We start from the raw sequence: 24,237 nt of genomic DNA, 5'->3' as shown, positions 1-24,237 counted from the left end.
CATCAAAATCAAGGGCAAAAAGGGCACAGGTATGGTAAATGTCATAGACTTAATTTCAACATTACGAAACGAATAATTCGCCCCACGTTAATCGTGGAGGTTATCTCAATGCCAGCATTGACTGGTAGAGATATACTAGATAGTAAATAAAAACTCTCTGGTTCTCTTGACAGTGTTTATTGTTTTTGATAACTAGTTGTATATTTACGTGAAATCATCAATCATCCCATCAAGCCACGGGCCTAGTACTCCCGTCCAAGGGCATCCTGAGCATGCTCATGGGCCTGGTACTTCACCTTCTCCTTATCAATGTAGTCAAGGCCCTTGGTCTCGATGATGCGGTCTGTGAAGGCTCCAGCGAAGCCAGCGAGGATCTCCTTGGCCTTAGCATGGCTGTCTGGCTTTCCTGTGTATCCTGTAAGCAACTAGCCAGCTATACTAAATAGGCCGGCATTCTCCTTACCATTCTTCTGGACGTGGTCCTCATAGGCCTTTGCGGCCTCGTAAGCGGCGGCACCGGCAATCAGCTCGTGAGACAGGGAGGCCTTGTGAGGAGCATTCATGACCTCATTGTGAGCGTCGGCATGGTTGGAGAAATCTATCAAGCAGTGTCACTTAGTTAGTCTCATCCTGCAAGTCAGCCGGAGAAAAGGGGCTATCTTACTCTCGAAGAAACCCATGATTGCTGTGGCTCGTTTTGATCCGTAGGTAGATTTAATGAAGTTTGATATTATTAAATCCAAAGATACAATGGTTCATCGGGGATATAGCGGTGAATTTATAGACATGTTGCCAGCCATTGATGCCGTCCGTGATATCCGTGTGGGACCCCCTATTCTCAACCCGCCTGCGTTTCGGGATGGATCTCAAGCACCATGGAGGGGCGATGATGTTATTATTGCTACAGATACCTCCAATGCCATCGCAGCATTCTATCCGTTCATGGTTAAAGCGGATCAGTGTAATGTCCTGTTCGCTCTGCAACCCCGCAGCCTGTCTACATATACCGTTCTCCTCTATGTACTTTGCGTATGCCATTGTACCGTGGGCCGCCCTCTCACGATCTAAACCCCACTATAGGAGTATATACCATCTCAATGGTGTCCGGTATACCTAAATAGACCTAGAAGTGCCCTTGCGGATATTAAAGAGGGATTTGGCTGATGTCGTTCAGGTATCTCAGATATCCGTGGCTGATGCTCTTTAAACAGACCAGTATATACAAAAACGGTACTCGGTTTGATATTCGACTCGATAATACAGTATCAATACGCCGTGCAGGGTCTAGTGATGAATCTATACCATCCCCCCGCTGCTAAGCTGACCCCTCCCATGATGGGTCTCAAACTTTGAGCAAGCGAGTGAGTTGATTGCTGTACGGAGTATATATTTCCAAATTCTCTCATTTCGGCAAGATATATCATCTGCATAGACCTCCACTAGCAGCCTGTTGAAAGCTGCACAGAATATAAAAGGAGAAGGGAGGGAGGCATACGTGGCGCCCTGAACCTTTGGGCTAAGCATCAAGCTTGCTCTTGGTTGCTCCACACCCTGTTGCTTAGCACCAACAAGCCATTGTGGCGAAAAGCTAACTATACTGCACCGCTTCTGCATGGGCTCGGACCCATCGAGGGGCAAGCCCGAGATTGAGGGCTTCGTGGTGAGCATTGTTGTGATGGTGATGGGCGAACGTAGTTTGTCAAGTTCTGCCAGGGAGGACCGCGATGAGACAGTAACTAGTTGGCTACGCCAAAGAGACAAACGGGAATTAGTTGCAACATCCCATAACTAAGTCACGGAGACCTTAGAGAGTAAGGCCTGCTCAAGCAAGGGTAGACTGCGGGGTCTCAATGAAACTGACTTTCTTATAAGTTCCACTGATGCGATCCTGATATTGCTCCAGCACGTTCGACAGATTGTCAGTTATTATTGGCAGCCAGGTCCTGGTGGTGACTATCGTAATGGCCCCTCGAGCGCCCAAAATGTGCTTGAGCTTTTAGCCCTGTCCAATAATAGAACAGGTTATTGAAATTAGTGGGGGAAGAAGCTTGTTGAGAGGCATTGTAGTGGCTCTCTCGCGTTCTCGTTGGTGTATGATGAATATGGGATATGCTTGTTACGTACGTGGTATTTGATAGTCAATTGCGAACCGTTGCGGCCCCAAGGGCAGCTCTGCGTCACCAAGTCTGAGGAGTTCCTTGAAAAGAGCTTCCGTCTCGTTAAAAAGAGCCAGCCGTTTGAGAACGATGTCAGGGACCAGTGAGGGGTCATTGCCGACGCCAGAGGGAAGCCAAAAACCAAAAGGTGGTGGGGAGTATCCAGCAACCATCTTGGGATCACACTCAATCGAAATGGGACCGTTGTTTGTATGGAGCAATTTGTTTACTTCACTTTCGAGCAACGGGCCAAGAATCCGTGTATAATGGATAGTTTCGAAAAGTCGCTGTGGCTCAGCGCATCCTCGTGATATCATTACTGCAAGCCATTGGATTGGAGTAGTCAAGCTGGTGTTGAAATTATTTGGTACACAAGCATCAGCTTCGCACGGCTCTTTGAAGCACAGTAGTAAATTCAATACATTGCACAGCGACTCAGGAGTTGAGTAGAAATTTATTGGCTGTTCCAAGCTTGCCTCAAGATTGAGAAAACCTCGTTCGCAGAGGATAAGGAATAAATCCCACACTGCAGATTGTACCCTACCTCTATAGTAAAGCGCGCGTAGTATCTCATCATATGGGGTATTCGGGTACTCTAGTCGTCCCAAAATCGGGCCGTCGTCCCTCAATGCATTATCAAAGTCACAGTCGGCAGCAGCTGCATGGACATGCTCCTGAATTCTCCTAGCTAGAGAGCCACTAGATGGAGGTATGGCCCTGCGTATTTGCTGCATTAGTTGAAGGTCAAGGGTAGGCCACTCTGAGCGTCGTCTTCTGTGGGCATTCTGGCTAAGAAAGACAACATCAACATGATCACGCAAGACCAACTCTTCCAATAGCGTTACCGATGCCTGGATCTCGGGTGACATATAGGAAGTATAAGTTTCGGCTTGACACTCCCGGGTGAGTGATGGAGTGACTCTTCGTATTGCCTCCCTTAGAGTTGATTCAAGTTCTGCCATACGTACAGGCAGATGGGCCTGTCGAGGCAGCCATGGGAAACTAACTTGGGCCAGAGACTGAACGAAGGGAAGCAAAGAATGGGAATTCCTGATTCTGTTACTGACTGAAGGGGTGGTAGCGAAATGTACTGCTTCCTCGGGCCCACAATCGGCAATGGCATGACGTGGTATCTGACCATCAGCTATGATTATATTGCGGAACTGTCCATAGTAGCAATGACGTCCAACCGCATTCACTTGACAGCCTGTGGGAAATTGCGAGAGTAAGCTGGCCACTTTGGAAGTCTCGAGGTATTTAGATCCTAGGCATAACTTCCCATTCATTGTTCCATGTGCCTCGAAAAATATGTTTACCACATCATTTTCGGCCACACTATGTGCCTTACCTTCTATCCAGGCTGTGACTCTTTTAAGGATATCTTCTGGGCTAACATATTCGAACCATTCGTGAGACCTTGTTATCCATTGTGTTTTAGAGTATGTAAACAACGGAGTCTGGTTAGGCCCCAATACCCCCCATTTGATAGTAGTTATTGGAGGAGCCTTAGTTTCCAAAAAATTGAAGTGTTCACCCAGTTGAAAACAGGAGAGGGCCGTTATTTCAGCGCCCTGAGCAGCGTGTTCCAGGGTCATTGAGATACCCATAAAATCCGAAAATATGGCCGCGTCGACGGGGGATTGCGCATCAACGGCACCGCAAACCACAAGATTGTGCGTTACACATTCTCTATTGACCCTAGGATATGTCATTGCGCTTATTTCTGCACTGGTTTGAGGTTGAGGCTGAATATGACCTATGGACGTTAGGAACATGGCTGTGAGCATGATAAAGGGAGTCGAGTCTTTCCTGACCTTAAAAAATCTAACTGCCCTGGCTTGCCCATTGCATATATGAGCCCTAAGTTAGGTTTAGTATCTCGGTTGTGCGAATGATTAAGACCTATTTTTTTTTTTTTTTAAATGTAGCTGGGATAATAGCTTTTAAGCCAAATGCAAGGGGCCAGTGAAATTTGACCGTAAACTCCTTTCTGTCCTCTGACTGGTGAATTAGCTGCAACCCAAAGAGGCCCTTGGAATGCCACCGATAGATTGTAGGTGCAAAATAGAGTAGTTCTCGACTACCTCTATAGTGCTACTAGATATATTGCGGTTATCTAGGCGTTAATATAGCTCTCGGTCTAGAAGTATCAGAGAAATACCCAGAATTAGTAGTAGCGGCTTTAAGGTATTTGTGAGTGCCATAAAGAGTAAGGAAAGATATAGGTAGCGTCTGTAGGGTCAAGAGACCTTGTAACAACGCATCTATTTCTCTCCCTGAAGCGGTATTGCATGCATCCACGCTCTTGACAATCGACTATCAGAGCCTGTGCACTGGCGTTTCTCTGGAGGGGTGGGGGAAAGCACCCTTCATAACCAAAGTATAGGAGTGCAAAGGGGAAATAAAATAGTCGTAGGAGGCCAATCCTCCCGGGTTGCCACCTATTCACGTAAATTTCCATATTCCATGGTTGAAGTGAATGGTGACATAGTGACTGACTATCGGGTATTGGGGACTACCGGTGGCTAGGATTATAGTTTCCGAATGATTCACGGGCGGGCAGTAGCCTCTGAGCTTAGAGGTAAAGTAGTAGATGTCGTTGCAACTAACTGTCAAACGTTTGTAGCTGCAGCTGTAGATGTCATCTTTGGATGTCATCTTAACATGTCGTCTACAAATGTCGCTTGTCGAAACTCTCGGCAAAAAAACCTAAAACCTTATTTGTCCTCCCCTCGAGAGAGCCCGTTTACATCGAGAAAAAGGCCGTAAAAAGGGCGAGTAACCGGAAATGAGCAGTGAGTAGACGAAGCAAAGCCCTGTATCATACGCCGTAGCTGACAACGAGATGAAGAGTTTCTCCAAATGACTTTTCCATCGTACAAGTGCTCCCAACAAATATTGAGCGGTGAAAACCAAGTTGAACAGAAAAGAAATACAAGTGTATGGAACGTTAGTAGTACATTGTAACACAGGTGGGAGTAAAGTAAATCTGATATAAGAAAGACAACGAAGCAGCCATGTGGTGTCGTAGTTAGGCCGGTAGACAACCAACCTTTCTACCGGTCTCGGTGGCTGGCCTGTTCAAATCCGCCGAGAACGCTTTCCGCTACTTCACTTCGGGCCGTCCCGCTATTATCGGTTGATGAATGCTCACTCTCTTCGAAGCTGGTAGTTTTGCTTGTAGCAGTGTGCACATCGGATGTAGTTTTCTGCTCAGTGATTGGCTCACTAGATTGGATGGCTTTTGCAGCAATCGTCTTAGCCTGTCCCTCTGAGACCTTTCCGTAGACTGCCATGGCACTGGCAATCATACCACCCATATCACCAACATTACCAGGCACAACAACAGCGGTGCCCTCCTTTGCAAGCTTGGAGAATGCGTCGACATATTTCTCAGCCACAGAAAGGCTGATTGCGCCACTAGCCGCTTCCTGTCCCTCCCGGATGGCCGTTGCAACGGCATCAATTCCACGAGCAGTAGCCTCGGCTCTTAGGCGGATAGCCTCAGCCTCACCCATGGCTTTGTTGATCTGTTCTGACTTCATAGCTTCTGATGCAAGGATGACCGACTGTTTACGACCTTCAGCTATGTTGATTGCGCTCTGACGTTGACCTTCGGAGTCTAGAATTTCGGCACGTTTCGACCTTTCGGCTGTTACTTGACGGTGCATGGCTTCGACGACTCCCTCGGGAGCATGAATATCTCTGATCTCGTAACGAAGACAGGTCACACCCCAATCCTGTGCGGCCTCGTTGATGGCTTGTGTGATATTCGTGTTTAGAACCGCACGCTCCTTGAGAACGTGGTCGAGAGTCAGTTGACCGATCTCGGATCTCATTGTCGTCTGCGCCAGTTGGGATATCGCGTATTCGGCATCTTCCACGCCATAACTATAGATAGCATATCAGTATATTCCCCCGCTCCAGTATCAATTCCGTGATCACGAACCTAGCTTTATAAGCATCAAAGACCCGAGTGTAGAGCACGCCGTCCAACTCCAAAGTAACATTGTCTGCTGTGATGGCATTCTGGCTCGGAATCTCAATGGCAGCTTCCTTCAAACTCTTCACATATGCAATTCTGTCAAGGAAAGGCACAAGAATAGCCAGCCCAGGCTCCAGGATACGATTAAATTTCCCCATTCGTTCCACTATCCATGCTGTCTGCTGGGGTACAAATCTGATTATAGTGTTTGCGGGCAATGAGGGACGGCTAGAGAAGTACGTCGTAGGAGTGCCCATGGGCGGCGAACCTCCAGCACCGAGGCCAAAGAAAGGCCCATGGTTAGGGTCTGCCGTCCTCCGCGGTGTCGAGCTGAAATGTCGGTGCGTGATCGGATGAGCATAGGCTGGCACCGAGACAAGGCAGGGGGCTGTTCGCCGCAGTGTCTGGGATTTGAGAACAGTCCTCCGCAGTATCGATCTGGAGGCTACCTCCATGATGTCAGACGTAAGCGCATTCACTTCTTAAAGCTGCTAGAAACAATCATCCATTCGAGCTCGACTTCAGCTTTGCTTGTTGCTAAAGTTTTGACTCCATGGAAGTCTGGGCATGGAATAACAGTTCTTCCGCGGAAATGCCGAACCTTATGGATCCATCCATCCACCGGTGGCCTGGCTGGAACTGAGGTAAACTACCTCCTAATCTCTTATATCTCTCCTATTCTAAACTACCTAATAATGTATCTCACATCTGATACCTTTTTCAACGGCATCCCAATCGGGACTAGCGTCATAGATTAAATATAGGGCTGAGAAAAGGAATGGCGCTAGTCCTGATTGGGACGCCACCAACCCCGTACTCAATCCAGTCATCATCCATCATCTATCAGCTTTACACCTGTTTATCTCGAATTCATTTGTCCATTTGGGCACTGAGGCATCTTCTTGTGCCTTCTTGAAGCTACGATCATGTCTTTTGCCACTAAGTTAGCTAGCACTCGACAGGAGCCAATCACGACATAAAGTAGCAAAAACGACTCCTTCAATTCTTTTCAATTTGATGAACGTTGTCCTGCCTGAATACCACGCAAGCATTATACCAAGTCTACAAAGGACTGTTTATACCTGAGCTAAATAAATATAAACAGTATCTTCGTGTTAAAAAAAAAAAAAAAGGACCATTTGTTATTATACCCCTTTGTTCTAGAAGCTAGTAGTATTAGTATTCGCTTGTCTTGCGGGTGGTCGGCAATCCAGTGGAAATCTGCGTACATCAGGGGCATAGACCAATCTCTACCTAGGTTTTATCATGTCCTTTGTATAAAAGTTTTCCCTGTTTGTGTTTACTCGCAGTTCCTTTGTTTGGCCTCTTGCCTGGTCTTCCCGTCCTGTCCTTCATATTGGTAGTTGCCCAGGTGACTCTCTCTGGCTGAAAATATGAAGAAGCCTTCCTGAGCTTTCCATCGTCTCATTTTCCGTCTTTTTGTCAACGTCTTCTTGCTTTGTGGTTGTACTATTGGCTCTTCGCAAACGTTCCCTGAACCGTCTGCTATCCTGACGGGCACAATATTCTCTATTCTGATAATTGTCATCTCTTCTGATCAAATCTCCTTGCAGCGATGTTTCTACACTCTGTTATTCCTCGAATTTGCAGGCTGAGCTCAATTAAGCCGTTTTTATTGTTGCATGCAAGGCCTCCATGTGTTTATATGCCTCTCATTTCTTCGCGGGTGAGCCATGGTTTGAGTGTAACTGCAGGAACACGTTGTCTCCGGTTTTACACCCCTGGTAATGCCAAAGTGATGGATATGTCGATGGACGATGAATTCCTGAGCCAGGAGCAGCGAGACCAATTGTTTCGTGGAATATTCCCTGCTGACTATTCTGGCGAAGTGATCTCGATTAAGACTAGCAGGGCAGAATACAGCAGACTCTTTGAAGCTTTCGAAAAGTCAACAAACAAGTTTGTCTTCCTTTTCCTACTATCATTATGTGCTGATGCTTACGGTGAAATATACAGGAGGAGTCAATCAGCTGTTCTGAAATTTGATAAAACATTTCACACCACTTCTATCCAGCTACGACAGGTCTCCATCCATGAATGTGTTATCAGTAATGTTTCAGCTCAGCTACGAAACCTCATGCCACTGCGCCCTAAACGATTCTCCTTTATGAAGAATACGGAAATTGATGATGACCTACCTGACCCCGACCTACAGATGGTGTGGCGCTCAAATATGGGTGTTATCCCAGTTCTTGCAATGGAAGTAGGGTTTTCACAACCCAGCCTGGACCTGGAGATGACAATCAGAAAACTTCTGCAAAAAGCTTCCGTAAAGGTTGGAATTTTAGTCGACATCAAAGAAAGCCCAAGTTATAAGAATCCGCTGAGGAACGAACAGAATATTGAGATATGCAAAGCTGCGATGCAAGCGAGCACTGATAAACCTGAGCTACTTATTGAGCAATACTGCGCCGGACGAGAATTGTTCAGTCCTGTGGTTCTATACGGAATTCAATGGGTAGGAGAATTGACTGCTGCAGTCCAGGTGTTTGGGAAGGACTCTGTGACTGGGGAAGTAGTTGCAAGGACCCCGAGAGTGGTAAGAACTATGAATCATCTACTTTGTTGTACGCAGATTCAACTGACGGATGTTGATTCTAATTATATATAAGACATTTTTCGGACATCCCAAGCCTGCAAAGGGGATCAAGCAGTCAGGGGCACCCATCTACGAAGCGTACCCCAGCCTCAATACCAAATTCTCAGACTGCGTGGACTCAGATGATGAAGCTTACAATGTCGACTTAGCTTTAACGTGGGATGACGTCCGAGATGATCTCGATATAGCGAAACGCATGCTAGCTCGGAAAAGATGCTCCGCCGCCGTTTCCCAACTGAAAAAGGAAGGAAAAATTTGACCCTTGGTTACCACAAACTACCAAGGGGTTCGCAAAGTATCGGTACATACCTCTTTTTTACACCAAAAATAGCTAAAAGTAGTACTTTTATTAGCCGTCAAAAACGCTGTTATTAGGGAATTTCTGCTCTATTTCCAAGTAAACATCAAGAGTGGTTTCGTCAGTCTCTCCCCGCTACACTTTGTACTGGGGTCTGAATCTTGTCCCTTTGCCCCGAATTACAAGCTAAAGAAGACTGGTTTTCAGCTCCTAGCTCTCGCTGGTGTGCGGATTGGTTATACATAAATAGCCATTCTCTCTGTTCTTATCCCTATACAGGGCTCGAGGCTTGATTAGCACTGCCCTGGTTCTGGCCATTGCCACACCAGCTCTTCTACCCCTTGATCAACAGTAATGTTATTCACTGGCCTCTGAACATGGTTTTTTTTGATGTCCGAGCAGTTAACTAACTACCCTTTTATAGCCCAAAAACACCTGGAGCGAGGAATTGGCTCAGGCTCTCTTCTCCACAGGCGAGATACTAGGAGTGTGTATGCGTAGATACTTATGTAGTACAGGACGAGTTGTCTCCCTGCCGGTAAAAGCTTCCCAATATCTGGCCCTGCTGTCGAATTAATTGCACGGTTTATCAAGAACAAGTCTTAGCGTTTACCGAGGGATCTTCACCCCATATTTAACTAACAAACTAACTAAAAAGCAATTTGGATATCAAATTACCAGTTATCTAAGAATTTCTGCTCCAATATTTCTTGAAGGAACCTCCGATCAAAGCCGATCGTAATCTTGAAAAGCTGATTGCTGACCTACATATTTCCGCATATACTCCGTATTAAACTTGCTAGCTAGCTACTTATAAGTAGCCAACACACGGCTATCGAGACAGTTAAACACTAGTTATTCGCTTCACCTCAACGACCGGACATTTCCTCTACCAGCAACAGTATCTCCGTAGGGTCATACGGAGTACACTGGGTACGGCATCTCCCTTCAAATCGGAGCGATCGATCGATCGTCCTCCTAGCTCGTACTTCGCAGCGCGCAAAGCATTCGTGGCTTGCTCTGCAGACCGCAGGGGCCTGGTCGTGGCGCTCGATGGCAAACCCGCAGCCCAGTTTACGGCCTGGGCTTGGGCTCAAGCAGCGGCAGTGGCAGTGGCAGCACTGACAGTAAGGCGGGTAAACTTGATTAAATTAATATTATATTCAATCGGCAGCCGCATAGTGATAAAGTCTACGGAGTACCTGCGTCTCAGCTGAGACAAGCCCTCCCGTGTCCTACCTTGCCCCTGAAATAGCTGCAAGGTACGACCAACTCAAGACCAAAGTGTTCCTTGCGACTATCTGATGATCGCCTCTGTTGTCCAACCAATACCCCAATATATCGAACCCTACTTTGTTGCACAGGACTGAACTCCCTGGTGACTACCGGCAATCGACTGTGACCGTCGGGTGGTCAATGGTAGAACAAGCAGACTCTACTCGGACAATCTGCCTGTTATTACCATGGAGATCAAGCCTGCAGAGGATCCCCCGCCTCCCGGCTGTGCGGGAAAGCGATATCACAAAGTATACTGGGTTGGGGACGTCTTGCTTGTGCTCGATGAGGCACTGTATAAATACTGCCACGGAATACCCTAGGCTCAAGATCCTCTGACTGTCCCCGTCATCCTCATTCTGACTTGTCTTCCTGTCATCTAGACAGTCAAGCCAGACAAGCCGGACGAAAAACTCATCTGCCATGCGTTTCATCTACTGGGCCGCGGCCACCCTTCCAGGGGCCCTTGCCGCTCCCCTTAACCCCCAGAACCTCCAGAATGCAGTTGTAAGTCTGTTCTTTGCATAGATGAATCATCTGATTTCTTTCAACGAAAGAAATTGTCCTCTTCCCTGGAAAGTTTGAACTGACAGGCGCCATAGAACCCGAATCAACTGAAGAACCCCCTGACTATTGGTACTGGAACAGACCCAATCAGCGAGTTCCTACGGAAGTTGAACAGTGGCGAGCCCTTCACGTCTTCCCCTCCTAAGGCAGCAGGCGGCGCTCCAACCGTCCAAAAGAGGGAGCCCATCAACCCTCTTGAGGTCGTCGATGGCCTCGCTCGGAAAGTCACCGGTTCTTCCACCGGCATAGCACGTCGTGGATCGTCCGGGGATGAAAAGGCAGCAAAGAAGAAGTTCGGACAGAGACGCGGCCTTTTCCCCTTTGGCGGTGACGTGCGAGGCGTCCATGCAGGAAACGCTGGCCTCGATGCTAACAATCTCGGCCGTGAGAAGCGAAATGATGATGAGTTCCCATTCAACAACCAGCAAAATGGCCAGCACTCCGTCATACTTAACCCACTCCTCAATACCCACGGAAACGACATTAACCGTGGATTCGGACGTCGCGACTCAGCTGACGAGGTTGCGTCAAAGCAAGTCAAGCGAAATGACGATGAGTTCCCATTCAACAACAAGCAAAATGGCCAGCACTCTGTCACCCTTGACCCCCTCCTCAATACCCATGGAAACGACCTTAATCGCGGATTCGGTCGTCGTGACTCAGCTAACGAAGTTGCGTCAAAGCAAGTCAAGCGAAATGACGACGAGGGCCCATTCAACAACCAGCAAAATGGACAGCACGCCGTCATAACCAATCCAATGATGACCACTGATGGAAATACCAACAACCACGGATTCGGCCGCCGTGACTCCATCGATGAAACCGAGCCCAATGAAACCGAGCCCAAAGAGATCAAGCCCGAGAAGACCAAGCCCAAGGAGGCCAAGCGAAACAACGATGAGTTCCCCTTCAACAACGTGCAAAACGGACAGAGCAGTACCGTAATCGAGCCACTGCTCAACACCCACGGCAACCTTAATAACAAGGGCTTCGGTCGTCGTGAGGTAGAGAAAGTCAAGCGTAACGGGGATGAGGGCCCGTTCAACAACCAGCAAAACAGCCAAACCAGCACTGGAACCGACCCCTTGCTTCAAACTGGTGGGAATATTCACAACGAAGGCTTCGGTCGTCGTGATTCAGCGGATAATTAGGGGCATTGAAGTACATCGAGCGAGGTAGCCAGTAATTGATATGCTTGTGCCGTCCATTTCACAACGGGTGCGTTATGAATTTGGTATGTATCCATAGGGAAGAGCAGTCTGGGCAGCAGCACACTCGACTAGGCGTTTCTTTGCCTTTGTTGAATTCCCGCCTTTCGGCACATGTAATTACGCGTTTAATACTTATTCCCTGGTACACAGTTAATATAATAATCATCAACTTCACTGGTTCTTGAAAACAAACCGAAATTCATGCTATGTGTCTTCTATTCCCAACGGGCTTCCCCCTGACTCTGCTGCACGAAGAGTGGAGTCCCATGGGTCGGACAATATGTTGGTGAAACTGCATGGGCCGCTTGATAGTTAGCCAAGAATCGCACAAATAAAATGAGATATCACAGAATAAGTAAGGGAGATAGTTAACCGTATAGTTATTGGTTGGATAAATGAGTTACCCCTAAGGCAATGTGAGTCTGTTGTACAAGGAGCTGGCGGACACCTCACTTTGTATATCGGTAAAGTGTGAGGCATCCTCGTTGGCTATGGCGTCGTACAAAGGAGGGGAGACGAAAATACCTGTCTAAAGACCACTCAAGTATCATATATGCAGAGACCTGAATGTACAACTGCCGTCATGTCCAATTATCTTGAGATGTCGAGGCCAAACGATGGTAAGGGGTCAGAATGCAACCATGGATAAATACCACCTCTGTAGCCTGATCCCTTCTGCCTTCTTCATTACCTTGATACAGCCCAGCTAACTCCCCCACGGCCCTGCTTACATACAGTTAACCAACTGCACGCCTAAAATTGCCATCCATGCGCTTCCTCCACTGGATCTTCGCTGCCATGCCATTGGCCATGGCAGCCCCAGTTGCTCTCCCAAATGAAAACGCCCCTGGAATGCTGAATATTGTAGGTTTTTCCATGGCAGTTTAAAGCTCAACTCATATGCTCCATGTTCAAGTAAATAGTCTAATATTGACTCTTACTTCCTTTATAATTAGGGACCCAGGGCGCAAAATAAAGCCTCGGGTATCACTGATATCCCCATTAGCAGCGTTGAAAACCTTTGCTCTGAGAACGAGCAGGCCGATGAATGTGGTGGTGACCAGGCATTAGGACGTAATGAGATGAACAACAGGGAAAACTCTGTCGGGAAACACAATAGTGGCCTCGAAAACAACTTGAGACGGGGGTCTCTTCTCCCCCGTCAGTCAAAAGGACGTCTGCTGAGTGGAGCACTCATTGACGGCCTACCACTTCTTGGGAGTGGAGGTCAATGAACCTGCAATGGACGTCCTCTGTGTTCACCAACTGCCGCCGCAAAGTTCCTAGAAGCTTATTAGCACTAATACTATATTACTTTATTACCTCTATGCCCAATTATCTTCGCTCCAAAGATCGTAGGCTATCAATATAAGAGATTTATAAGTGGAGTTGTCGTTAGTTGCGATGCCATGCCCAAATGGTAAACTAATAAGAAGACGAGAGCCAGCAGTTCGACGTCGCTTGAAACAAGCGCCCTCGCAGAGCCCCATCAGGTGACATCATCTGGGCCCGGTCGCGACAAGGGTTCATCAAACCCCGAGGTTCCAATTTCAACCGCGACATCAACACCAACATTCAACAGCTTCAGCGCGCCTAAAGTACGACAGTGGAAGAATAAAGGGCTAACATCATGTCGTCGTTTCCGGGTAGCGCTTCACAAACGCCCCTTCAAAACCCCAGGACTCCTCCTCCACCACCACCAAAACAGCCACAGTTAAGCGATGGCCATCCGCCCTCAACACCACCAAAGGAGCCCATACACTTTCAAACACATCCAGGCACCGACGTAACGGACCCCACAGCCCCGGGGTCGGGGCCGGCATCAGGCCGCTCATCGGCTATTCCAACCGGTCAGCCTTTATTTGAACAAGTGCCGACACAGCCTACTCCGCCCACAGTAGAAGACAGATGGATTCCAGACATATTACAGGATAAATCGTATGTCGCAACCCAAAGCCAGAAAGATGATAAGCTGCTTGTATTGACCATATGATAGTACTGCCGATCTACATGCCCTATTATCGAATTCGAATTTGATATCTGCAATAGCAGACACACATCCGGCATCAATCCATGCTTCGAATAACATTGAAAAATTGCTGGCTACCAACACCTCCCTAGCTACACATCTTCTTGGGCTACAGTCGCATTTATCGGCCCTGCGAGCATCGACCGAAGCACTTCTTTTACAGCATCAGTCGCTAGAAGTATCATGGCGTAAGAAGCAGACGGAAATGGACGCTGCGTTGGATCCGTGGTCGCCAAAAGCGCTATATCAACGTCTAGTCGGGGCTGTAGCGGAGCAAGAGGCTGTTTGCAGAGCTGTTGAGGAGAGTTTTCTGGAAGAAGGACAGCGTGGAGGAGGTGTGGCGGCGGAGAGAGAGGTTGCAGAATGGATTAGGCGGATTAGATCTGAGGGAGCCAAGTTGGAGGCTAGAAGAGAGGCGAGAGCGCGATGGGATGAAGGGAGAGTAGGAGGATGGAGATAGGTGATATTATTTAATTGTATATTTTTTTTTAAGTATTATAGACGTAAATAGATAAATGGCGTTAATCAGGGTATTCATGCATGATTCGTTAAAATGCAAATATGCGCGAAAAAATGATTAGATACTGGGCGGGTATCATTGCGGAATAGATGTTCTTGCATGCTCATGCTTGTCCATGGCACATCCATAAGTCGGGAAGCCGACTCCAGCAAAGAAGGCAAAATGCCTACTCCTTGGACCCCATGCCCAACCAGCACCTGATGCGAGGGGGAGGTGGTAGAGACTAAATCCGATCCAAGCAAATAGTGTGCCAAGCACGGCGCCAAATATGATATCAAATCCAAAGTGCCTGTTGTCTACCCATCTGCTGCTGGCGATGAACATGGCAGTACAGATAGGGATGGCGGCTATGAGGATGAGGTATGTTGGCGGAGCAGCTCCCTGCTCACGTAGTGGTATTTCATCTGGGCAGGACTGCGCTTCGCAGGTGTCTTCGCCTTCTTGGTGTGGAGGATGTGGATGGAAGGAGGAAGCGCGGATGTCTCGAGTGAAGAGATTCGGAGATATGTTGGGGAACGCAAGGAAAAGCTTGGAGCACATCCAAAGAGTCAAGTATACGAGGCCAGCAAAAGACACTAGAATATCGGTTAATACAGTCGTGATGTAAGACTCATGAGTGGAGGAAACGTACTGGATGAATGGCCGCTGGGGAAGCTGACGAAGCCGTCACGAAGCAGCATGCTCGCTGTATTACGACATATTGTCCAAGTAACCACCTCTGGCGCGCCATCGAGTCTCTGACCCAACCCGCTGACAACGTGTTTGGAAATATCAGACAAGTCCGGGTCACATCTGCTAAGCATGTCTGGCCTGGGCTTTCCAAAGAGCACTTTCATCCCTTCCGTCGCAGCATAAGTGCAAGCGTATGCAATTCCAAAGCCCATCCAGCCCGCATTCCACTCCCACAGTTTCCGTCGCCATACCAGGGAGCTGGGTGCCCCCGCAGCAGCAGTTCGACCCGGTATGAAGAGCAGGCTGAAAAGCGCAATCAGAACGAGCGGTGCGAGAAGCGTGACCAGGACAAGCACCTCAACGGAGACGGTTTCCTTGACTGCAAATGGATACGATATGTTGGGATCTCGAAGGCTGAAGGAGTGTCTGTTTGGATGTGCAATTGCAAATATGCGACCCAGCGCACCCATCAACCTGTAGCCATCAGTTAGCGCCCTGTACAGTAACCGCTGCATGCAACATGCGCACAAAGGAGAGAGAGACGAACAAGATAATTATCCAGTCCAGGACATAGGAGAGGATGACCAGCTTCGAGATGCGGCCTGCAGACGAGACTTGATCGGAAGAAGATCCCATCATGACTTGAAATCCGCTTAACAGAGGCCTCATAGCACGCGGTCGAGCTCGGACCAGGGTTATTCTGATCCTAGACAATAGCTATGTGCAGATATATATGGTGGAAGTATATGAGCAGCAACCAGAACTCGGTTCAGCTTGACATGGCAGAATATACAAACAGGCAGAGAGACGATGAAGCTGAAGGACGCTTGGAGGACGAAAGACGTTCGAACTCGCGGGAAGTCGAAAAGGCGACGAAGAAATCAGGAAAACGCCCCAAAAATGGCCAGGCTTCCCGATCCGGAAGTGATCTAAGGTGACGTAATCAACTGCTAGTCCCGAACTTTAAGATAATTTTGAGTTATGTAAGCCGAAACTATATGCCGAGCCACGTCGACCTGCGTCGGCTTTAAGGTTTGGGAGCTTCTGGTTGGACAGTTTATTTACGAGCTCCGTGTGATCACACCTAAAATAGCTTCTTTTCCATGCTGACTAATGATCAGTCAAAGTCAAAGCGGACGACCAGCCTCCGCGTCTATCAAAACGTCTTTCTTTTTCTTCCTAACGGCGTCTTGCTTGCTGCTGAGGTGTTAACGGGATACGTAGACATGCATTACTTCCTACGGAGCACGCTGTAATGGATTAAGGCGACGCTCACACCACACCGGATACCTTGCAGGCAATTTCTTGGGGACTCCTCTTGGGGGTCTTCTTATCAGCCTTGTGTTTTCTTGACTATCATAAATCTCATTCCATCTACCCGAAAAGACTCACGGCCCCGGAAGGGACACTATCTAATTGACAACGCCATGTGTGCTTCTCTGGGCACTCTTGTTTTCACTCCTGAGTGAACCACCAACTTGAGAGACGATTTCAGCCAAGAACGACGGATACCTAAAATATCCCCAGTACGGAGTACTCAATCCGAGACGCCCTTTCGTAACGAGTTGCCAGAATGCAGCCCCTGGTGCAATATGACCCTCGCATTACATTCATGGTGATACCCCATTATTTGTATTTAGTACTTCCCGCATGGAACTCCTTCCATTCATGAGCGCTCTTAGCATCATCACATATTTCTGGATCCTTCCAATGCTCGCCTGCCGGGTACGGAGACTTGTCAAATACCAAGCGATAGTTATAGGGAGACATGGCACGCCACTTCATTCGGCCATCAGGGTCTTTATCCAGAGCGGGTATGAATTTCCCCTTCTCCAGGCGTACCATGTATTTCTTTGGTTCAAAGGCTTCCTCCAGAAGCCTACCATCCTTTACCGCCCCGAGGTGGGGATGCGGCATCTCTCGTGCCTCTTTAGGTCCGCGTTTCGTAAGTGTGATTTTTAACTCAAACTCGGACAGAAGCTGTGCGTCTGCGCTAGAGGTTTTTGCACCAACAACCTGCTTCAATACGCTAGGATCTGTAGCCTCCCACTTGATTCCCGTATGGATCCATATCTTAGCGTCATCACTAGCACACAATAGCTTAGGATACTTGGTCAGTCATGGACTTTTAGGGCTAATCCTAAAGAAAGGGGGACATGCTCACCGAGCCGGTGCCATTCTGCTTGAAGAGTATGTAATTGTTGGAGAAACTGTCCCGCCGCCAATTTTTACAAAGAAAGGCTCGTACGGTATCACCCATTTTGACTTCTTCTAGAAGTAATCGTCGATAGGCGGTGTGATAAGGTATGTTTGTTATAGCTATCAAATGTCAGAAGCTCGGGGTGCTTATAAACAAAACAGCTACTTGTTAGTTTGGGCAAACCCCAAGAATTTATACCCCTTTAGCACCAGATAGTGATTGCATATGTACTTGGTTTGGCTATCCTATTTGACAACTTCAAAAATCGTGCTCACCCATCATATTTCACAAAACTCGGTTCTTTGCTGTACGTGATGGACGACACGACGTGACCCAGTAACCAGTCCATTCATCAGCATATGGCTGTTACTCCGGGAATTAAGTTATGTTCATACAGTGATCAACTTCTAGTCAATGATTTGGTTGGTATTCAGCATTGGATAGTGACTGCTACGCCAGATATCTAGTGGGAGAATTTATTACAATCTATTGAGTTTGAGAAGAGTAGATAACGTAGACTCGACGTTCCGTGGTAATCGTACATCTGGCTGGTTTGAAAAGAAAACGACGGTACAATTCATAAAAGTTTGTTGAGCCAGTATCAGCAGCATGTGCAGCTATCGACAAACCGGGAGGTCATGACTGGGGCAGATCGGGTATAAAACAGGGGATGAGAGCCTGAGTTCATTCAAGTAATTGCTCGCAGTATCTTTTGTGGGCATCTTACAGTTTCTAGCTTCTGAAATCTCAAGTGTACAGGATGTTTCCAATTAGCAAACTCGTGGTCCTTGCTTTAGCCTGGATTGGAGGGACCATAACCTTCTCGACTCAAGCTGGAGATATAATCGGTTACCGAACAGTTCGTGATGCATGCTAGATGATTTTGTTTCCCCTGCAGATGAATGGAAGTTGCTTGGCTAAACGGTATATAGAAACAGGCAGCGCATTATGAGGCAGCTGGCACCCTTACTTTTGACGGGAATCACCATGAAGTACAGCTAGGGAAAGGAGTCTATCTCACAGCACGAGGGGGATATTGGCGGAAGGGGCGCGAACATTCGTGCGTTGCTCCTTCAATACCCCCTTTCACATGAATCAAGGCCGCGAAGTGGAATTAACTTCTTCATGTTGGCAGGTGTTGCGCTGTCTTTGCAAATCCAGCGCAGCTCTCCGCTATTCAAAAGGCGTGGGTACCCGAAAAGTACGGTAGATCCAGGCTGTGGTGGAATCAGATTAATATCAGCAAGTATATCAGTTCCTTGGATAGAAGATGGGATCCAACTCGAGTCATACAGATATCTTATATCCAGGGGCATGGGCGCGAGCTTCAGATGCTAATTCCCCCAAATTTGCTAAATCAGAATGGAGGTGGGCTTGAGATTACTGTGACTTGCACCAAAAACCGCCGCGCGATGACCAGGATGCCGACCATTGACTGGATGAAGGATTCCCGCTGGAGGATGAATGCGAAGGGGCAACCATGATGAATCTGGCCTTGAGTAGTGACCTATCCTCGCTACTCATATCTTTTGCTAAAAAGACGGTGGAGCCGGAGGTGAATGGGGTGTAAATTTAGGGGTATCAAAGATTCCGCTTTGTATTCACCGTTCCTCGCATATGCTTAAAGTCAAGAAGAGGTATGATAGAGTTCTTAGAATTAGAGAGTTCTTAGAATTAGACACATTTCATTCAATCACTTGGGCTATAATAGACATGATTGATGCCTGTTATTTGGGGGTGTAATTAACTAGTCGTTAAGTCTGCCTGCAGCCAAAAGGGGCAGTCATTCTCCCTCCGTTCAATTATTATCTGGTTGGTGAGTGACGTGGGGACAGTTAGAGAGTCGGGGCATATGAGGATTCCGTGTGGAATCTTCACGGCGTCTGCTATAATTTCCTACACCCAGCCTTTAGGCATCATTATAACGGTGGGTAAATAACTGACTGGTGAAGACCTTAAAACATAACTAATCCTCATGAGTAGTCACGGCCAGGCAGTTGAACAAAGAGCGAACCTGGCCGTAAGCCTCAACTAACTAGTGAAGAACAAAGCGCTTATCCTAATTGGAACTAGTAGCGAACTCGTCCTTAGGCTAGTCCCAAAGCGGACATAGTTCCTGATTTTATTTATCAAAGTCGATGACATCACGTTTCCCAAGTATATAAACGAACCTCTTCTCTCTTCTCTTCTTCAATTCTTCAATTTTTCTCAGCTCGTCTACCAGCTCTTCTACAATCTCTTCTACCAGCTCTCGGTTCCTGCTCTATAGACCTTTATCCTCGATTTTCATCAAATCGTCAAGCAACTTCCTCTAAATACGAGTTTTCAGGACCCCTTCAACAAGACGTCCTGTGGGTGAATCGTTTGAACAACCTTGTTTTGACGGTATGTTACTCCAACTTGGAAGACATGCTTGGAAGACATGGAGGATACCCAGCAGGTCGCAAGTGCGGCAGAAACCCAGGGAACCCTGGAACGATATGTCCAGCAAAGACACCGCTACTATCAACATCTGAGTGCCTTCGCAATCAGGTTTGAGGAAGACCACACAGGTGCAGAACAAGATCTTCCTAACTTTAAAAGTCTTGTTCGAGCACTAGGCATTGATTCCGTCGAGGAGTGCGTTCTCTTAGCTAGTGATAGAACACCTGGGTGGACTATTATAAGCAAGCTCCGCGAACACCTTCTGGGTGGACTGCAGCAATGCCTCCACCCAAAATTTGGTCGCTATTTAGTGATCATCCATTACTCAGGGCATGGCACCTACAAGCCAGAACAAGGACTATGGTTTCATGCTAATCCTCAATCAAAGCCGTTCTTTACCTTAAACACACTTACAGAAGCTGTGTCGATAAACTCTCAGCAGTCCGACGTGTCTATGGGCGCCGTATTTATTATAGACAGTTGCGAGATAGGGTCTGCGAGACTCACTGTTCGAGTAGATGATACCTTCGAACTCCTAGCCGCCGTCCCCGAGCAGAAAACGACGTTTGCTACCTCAGGCAGACAGAACCAAAAACAAACCTTCACCGCCAAATTAGCTAATGCTGCAGCTATTGCTCAAGGCAAAGCACGATCAGTCGACTTTGCAGAGCTCCTTGACTCGGCTTACAGCCTCTCGTCCGCGAAATTCCCCGTCCACAAGCTCCTGTCAGGTTCCGTGTCTATACGAGTCAAGTTTTCAGGTCTGGCACACTCCAGTTTACCGCAGCCGCAGCCACCAGCCTCCCTCCCACTGTCAATGAAGGTACCTGCTAAGGTCCTTTTCTCTTGTCACTTCCTAGAAGACTCTGCCTCGGAGGCGACAAAAAAACTGCGTTCCTGGATAGAGCTTCTTGACCCAGAAATCGGATTGCAAGTAACCGGCGTATTCCAGACAGAATCCACCGTATTGATACTCCTGGCGCCGTATACGGTTTTCTGCACGATGCGAACTCTTCTTCCAGGCATCACCCTAATTGCCGGGAAAGTGTTTATCCCACAGAGTCCAGCTAGTACCATCGAAGACCCCGTCCTCACATCAACCCCACGGCAGCCAGAACGAGTCCCCGTATAAACAAAGTTTATCTTATACTACGATAGAGAAAGACCTTGAGCATGAGCATTAAACAAACCCGAGCAATGATTTCCGCAAGCAATGACTTCTCTAAGCAACGACCTCCATGACCAACGACCTGTTATCCTTGTACCATTAGTCTTGTATCTTTAGCCTTGTACTATAAAAAATTCAACCGGTTTCAAGCGATTGAAAATGCCTTGACTCTAACTAATGAAATAGCACGCATTCGATGTCACCTAATTGCTGAGAAGCCACCCTTTTATCATATAACTAGGGGAAAGCTCCTGTATATACGCCCTGTTTTATACCTGTATCCTCAAACTATAAGTTATTTCTTTAAATACTACTCTTCTCTCTCTCTCTTTAGTCTCCTATCTAAACACCCTCCTATTAAAGTGCTACAAACGGGTGGCGTGGTTCTGGATGGAGGACGTCCAGGAGTACGGAGTACGTGCGGATGCTTCGTACGCTGCGATCTTCGAAGAGCCGAGGCCCAGCCAGTTTTCTGATTCCCCCTTAACTATCGTGACATGCGAAACCCATTCAACGACAGCTGGGAGTTCCGAGAGTCAGATAGCGAGGAGTTTGCCTTTTGGCATGGAGATCTCTCAAAAAATATCATCAGGGATCCGAAGTTGTTGAAAAGAGCGATTATTGATTGGGTGTACTCCGTAACTAGTTATGCTAGATTCTATCCTGCGCATTTTGAGAGCTGGTTCTTCGGGCGTAAAGGACCTCCGTGGCAATTGGAGATGAAACAGATAATTGGGATCTTCTTCTTGGATTTCTCCAGTCACGCCGGCAGCGCAATTCAGACTAACCAGCGGAGTCTGAAGCGTGGGGTGTGGTTAGTTAAGGGGCTGGAGCCACAGCCACACGTCGCTGGAGATCGTCGTTAGGAGCTTTTGTTAACCCTTTTTTATCCCATATCAATCTAACGCAACTGTTCAAGTTCTGGACGCATCTGAAGGAATCATGTTTATTTTAGTCTTAAGTTGACAATTAACTAGTTCCTGCATATTTCACTGGATTTTAAAGCAAGCTTTTTAACATGATGAATTATATTATCGGAGAGAGACTAGTCAAGGTCGGAAAAGAACTTGTAGTTGAAGGACTCGCTGGCGTCGTTGAAGCGCCTCTGTCTGTCCATCTCATGCACCAGCTGCAGATCTTCGGCTTTGAGCTCAAAGTCAGCCTGGAAGTTGTCCTTGATGCGCTGCTCCGTCTTTGACTTGACCAGCACCGAGTGGCCTTCATTGATACCCCATGCTACCCAGCCCGTTAGTTGATCAACTACTTTTAATTCAAAGTGCGTAAGATCACCACTTACCAAGAGCAACTTGAGCAGGGGACTTGTTGTACTTCTTGCCAATGGCCGTGAGGGCAGGGGCCTCGAGCAACTTGCCGTCCTGCTTGTATGATTCGTTCTGATTACCTAGAGACGAGTAGTGCGTGATGTGGATACCCTTGGTCTTCAGGAAGGTGACAAAAGACGGCTGCTGGAGCCAAGGGTGCAGCTCGAGCTGGTGGACGGCTGGCACGATGCTGGTGTTTTCAAGCAGCCTCTCGGTCTCTGCCTTGGAGAAGTTGGATATACCAATGGCTTTGGTCTTACCGGCCATGGCCAACTTCTCCATCGCCTTGTAGGTCTGTGGACATCAGGTATTAATAATTTTACTAATTAATGGACAAATGAATGAAGTACAAGGACGTACGTCTACATAGTCAATATCGACCACCTTCATCTTGCCGGAGCTGTCTTTGGGGAAGGCCTCGTCACCTGGTGCAAAGGCGACGGGCCAGTGCATCAGATATAGATCGAGATAGCTGATGCCCAGGTTCTTCAAGCTGTCGTCAAGTGCTTTCTCGACGTCTTCAGGCTTGTGCTTGTTGTTCCACAGCTTGCTGGTGATAAAAAGCTCTTCTCGGGGGATGCCGGACTTCTTGATGGCTTTACCAACTGCAGCTTCTGTGCCGTATCTATCATTGATATTCGGTATTAGCTATCAATTACTTTAAAACCTTTCAATGAAGGGGAAGGATAACACACATGGCAGCGGTGTCTATATGACGGTATCCCGCCTGCAGTGCGGCCAGGACGGCCCCCTCCTGCGCCTGTTCATCCTGCCAGGTCCCAAACCCGATGGCTGGTATCTCGGCGCCTGTATTCAGCTTGAATTTGGTATTGCGAGGAGGCATGACGGCGGTAACTTCACTCAATAACAGTACCGTTCAAATAAGTAGATGTGACGGCGGTGATTGATCGAGTCAACATCCCTTCTATCGACAGCGCTGTTAAATATCTACATCTATCAAACTACGGTTCAACAACGTCAATTCTTCCAACGTGACGTCACAAAATGTCCTTGCTCGAAGCAACTTTTGACCAGGAATTATCTACCTCAACAAACAACCTAGGCTTCAGCAATCCTCGGAGTATCTTATCCTCCAGACTGCCCCATGGTACTTATTTACACTGTTCGAGAAGCGGCTTAAGCTGTCCCCATATCAGCCAGGGGTCCCCGACATCTGCCCTTACTAACTGGCTAGTCGACCAGCTGAAACATAGGGTCCAGTCAAGCTGATCACCTCCGTCTCATCTTCTCCCAGGCCCCAGCCAACGTTTAAATAGCCTAATCTGGCTGATTCTATTTTCAGGTCGAGAGACATCAGACATCTCCCACCCTCCACCATTACGACGAAGGACGACAGCTCTAAAAATGGCCAGGACGTTGTCTCCATCTCCAACTGCCATAAGGCATGGTGTGTGTGCCCTGCCACATCCACGTCAGCAGTGCCAGCAGCCATGCATACCGTTATCATGCTGAAGGGGGAAGAGACTCGACCTCTGCGCTCGCTGCACCCAAAAAAAGAGACCAGGAAAAAAGCAAAGCCGACAGACGCGGGGAGGCTGAGCAGGCTCGTAAAAACGGTGCCAGCTCACTTGCTGCTGGGCCGGCGTCATGGTGACCGTGGCTGAAGCGGCCTGTCGCATGTCGCATCGTCCTCGACGCCCCCCTGTCGCTCTCCACACGCAGACCGCAAGGCCCCAGCTAACAAAGTCAAAGTGCGAGGTCCTTTAATCCCAAATGAGGTATTTCGGGTAGACGAGCCCCCTAATCTCAGGGCTTATAAGTACCTATCG

The 24,237-nt window shown here is 47.8% G+C and overlaps 9 protein-coding genes across 9 annotated transcripts; 3 read left to right on the top strand and 6 right to left on the bottom strand.

Moving 5' to 3' along the window:
* Positions 1 to 242: 242 nt before the first annotated feature.
* ARB_00458 (uncharacterized protein) lies at positions 243 to 563 on the bottom strand (the record flags this gene model as incomplete). The annotated part of the gene is made up of 2 exons (XM_003013227.1): positions 243 to 415; positions 464 to 563. 2 exons carry the CDS (start codon positions 561 to 563, stop codon positions 243 to 245), a joined length of 273 nt encoding a protein of 90 aa, XP_003013273.1.
* Positions 564 to 1,822: 1,259 nt separating this feature from the next.
* Positions 1,823 to 3,751, bottom strand: ARB_00457 (uncharacterized protein; the record flags this gene model as incomplete). Its single annotated transcript, XM_003013226.1, has 2 exons — positions 1,823 to 1,953; positions 2,125 to 3,751. 2 exons carry the CDS (start codon positions 3,749 to 3,751, stop codon positions 1,823 to 1,825), a joined length of 1,758 nt encoding a protein of 585 aa, XP_003013272.1.
* Positions 3,752 to 5,212: 1,461 nt separating this feature from the next.
* ARB_00456 (uncharacterized protein) lies at positions 5,213 to 6,299 on the bottom strand (the record flags this gene model as incomplete). Its single annotated transcript, XM_003013225.1, has 2 exons — positions 5,213 to 6,047; positions 6,106 to 6,299. The coding sequence occupies 2 exons, from the start codon at positions 6,297 to 6,299 to the stop codon at positions 5,213 to 5,215; spliced, it is 1,029 nt and encodes a 342-aa protein (XP_003013271.1).
* A 1,601-nt stretch (positions 6,300 to 7,900) lies between these two features.
* On the top strand, positions 7,901 to 9,020 carry ARB_00455 (uncharacterized protein; the record flags this gene model as incomplete). Its single annotated transcript, XM_003013224.1, has 2 exons — positions 7,901 to 8,701; positions 8,796 to 9,020. 2 exons carry the CDS (start codon positions 7,901 to 7,903, stop codon positions 9,018 to 9,020), a joined length of 1,026 nt encoding a protein of 341 aa, XP_003013270.1.
* Positions 9,021 to 10,757: 1,737 nt separating this feature from the next.
* ARB_00454 (uncharacterized protein) lies at positions 10,758 to 12,052 on the top strand (the record flags this gene model as incomplete). The annotated part of the gene is made up of 2 exons (XM_003013223.1): positions 10,758 to 10,841; positions 10,937 to 12,052. The coding sequence occupies 2 exons, from the start codon at positions 10,758 to 10,760 to the stop codon at positions 12,050 to 12,052; spliced, it is 1,200 nt and encodes a 399-aa protein (XP_003013269.1).
* A 2,684-nt stretch (positions 12,053 to 14,736) lies between these two features.
* Positions 14,737 to 15,848, bottom strand: ARB_00453 (PAP2 domain protein; the record flags this gene model as incomplete). The annotated part of the gene is made up of 2 exons (XM_003013222.1): positions 14,737 to 15,236; positions 15,293 to 15,848. The coding sequence occupies 2 exons, from the start codon at positions 15,846 to 15,848 to the stop codon at positions 14,737 to 14,739; spliced, it is 1,056 nt and encodes a 351-aa protein (XP_003013268.1).
* Positions 15,849 to 16,959: 1,111 nt separating this feature from the next.
* ARB_00452 (uncharacterized protein) lies at positions 16,960 to 17,250 on the bottom strand (the record flags this gene model as incomplete). The annotated part of the gene is made up of 1 exon (XM_003013221.1): positions 16,960 to 17,250. One exon carries the CDS (start codon positions 17,248 to 17,250, stop codon positions 16,960 to 16,962), a length of 291 nt encoding a protein of 96 aa, XP_003013267.1.
* Positions 17,251 to 19,955: 2,705 nt separating this feature from the next.
* On the top strand, positions 19,956 to 21,089 carry ARB_00451 (uncharacterized protein; the record flags this gene model as incomplete). Its single annotated transcript, XM_003013220.1, has 1 exon — positions 19,956 to 21,089. The coding sequence occupies one exon, from the start codon at positions 19,956 to 19,958 to the stop codon at positions 21,087 to 21,089; it is 1,134 nt and encodes a 377-aa protein (XP_003013266.1).
* Positions 21,090 to 22,170: 1,081 nt separating this feature from the next.
* Positions 22,171 to 23,291, bottom strand: ARB_00450 (aldehyde reductase (AKR1), putative; the record flags this gene model as incomplete). The annotated part of the gene is made up of 4 exons (XM_003013219.1): positions 22,171 to 22,385; positions 22,423 to 22,741; positions 22,808 to 23,072; positions 23,143 to 23,291. 4 exons carry the CDS (start codon positions 23,289 to 23,291, stop codon positions 22,171 to 22,173), a joined length of 948 nt encoding a protein of 315 aa, XP_003013265.1.
* Between the last annotated feature and the right edge of the window lie 946 nt (positions 23,292 to 24,237).

Source organism: Trichophyton benhamiae, assembly GCF_000151125.1.
Source record: "Trichophyton benhamiae CBS 112371 chromosome Unknown contig01356.0, whole genome shotgun sequence".
Classification (NCBI taxonomy): domain Eukaryota; kingdom Fungi; phylum Ascomycota; class Eurotiomycetes; order Onygenales; family Arthrodermataceae; genus Trichophyton; species Trichophyton benhamiae.
Note: the sequence above shows the minus strand (reverse complement) of the source record. Positions and strands in the feature narration are given on the sequence as shown.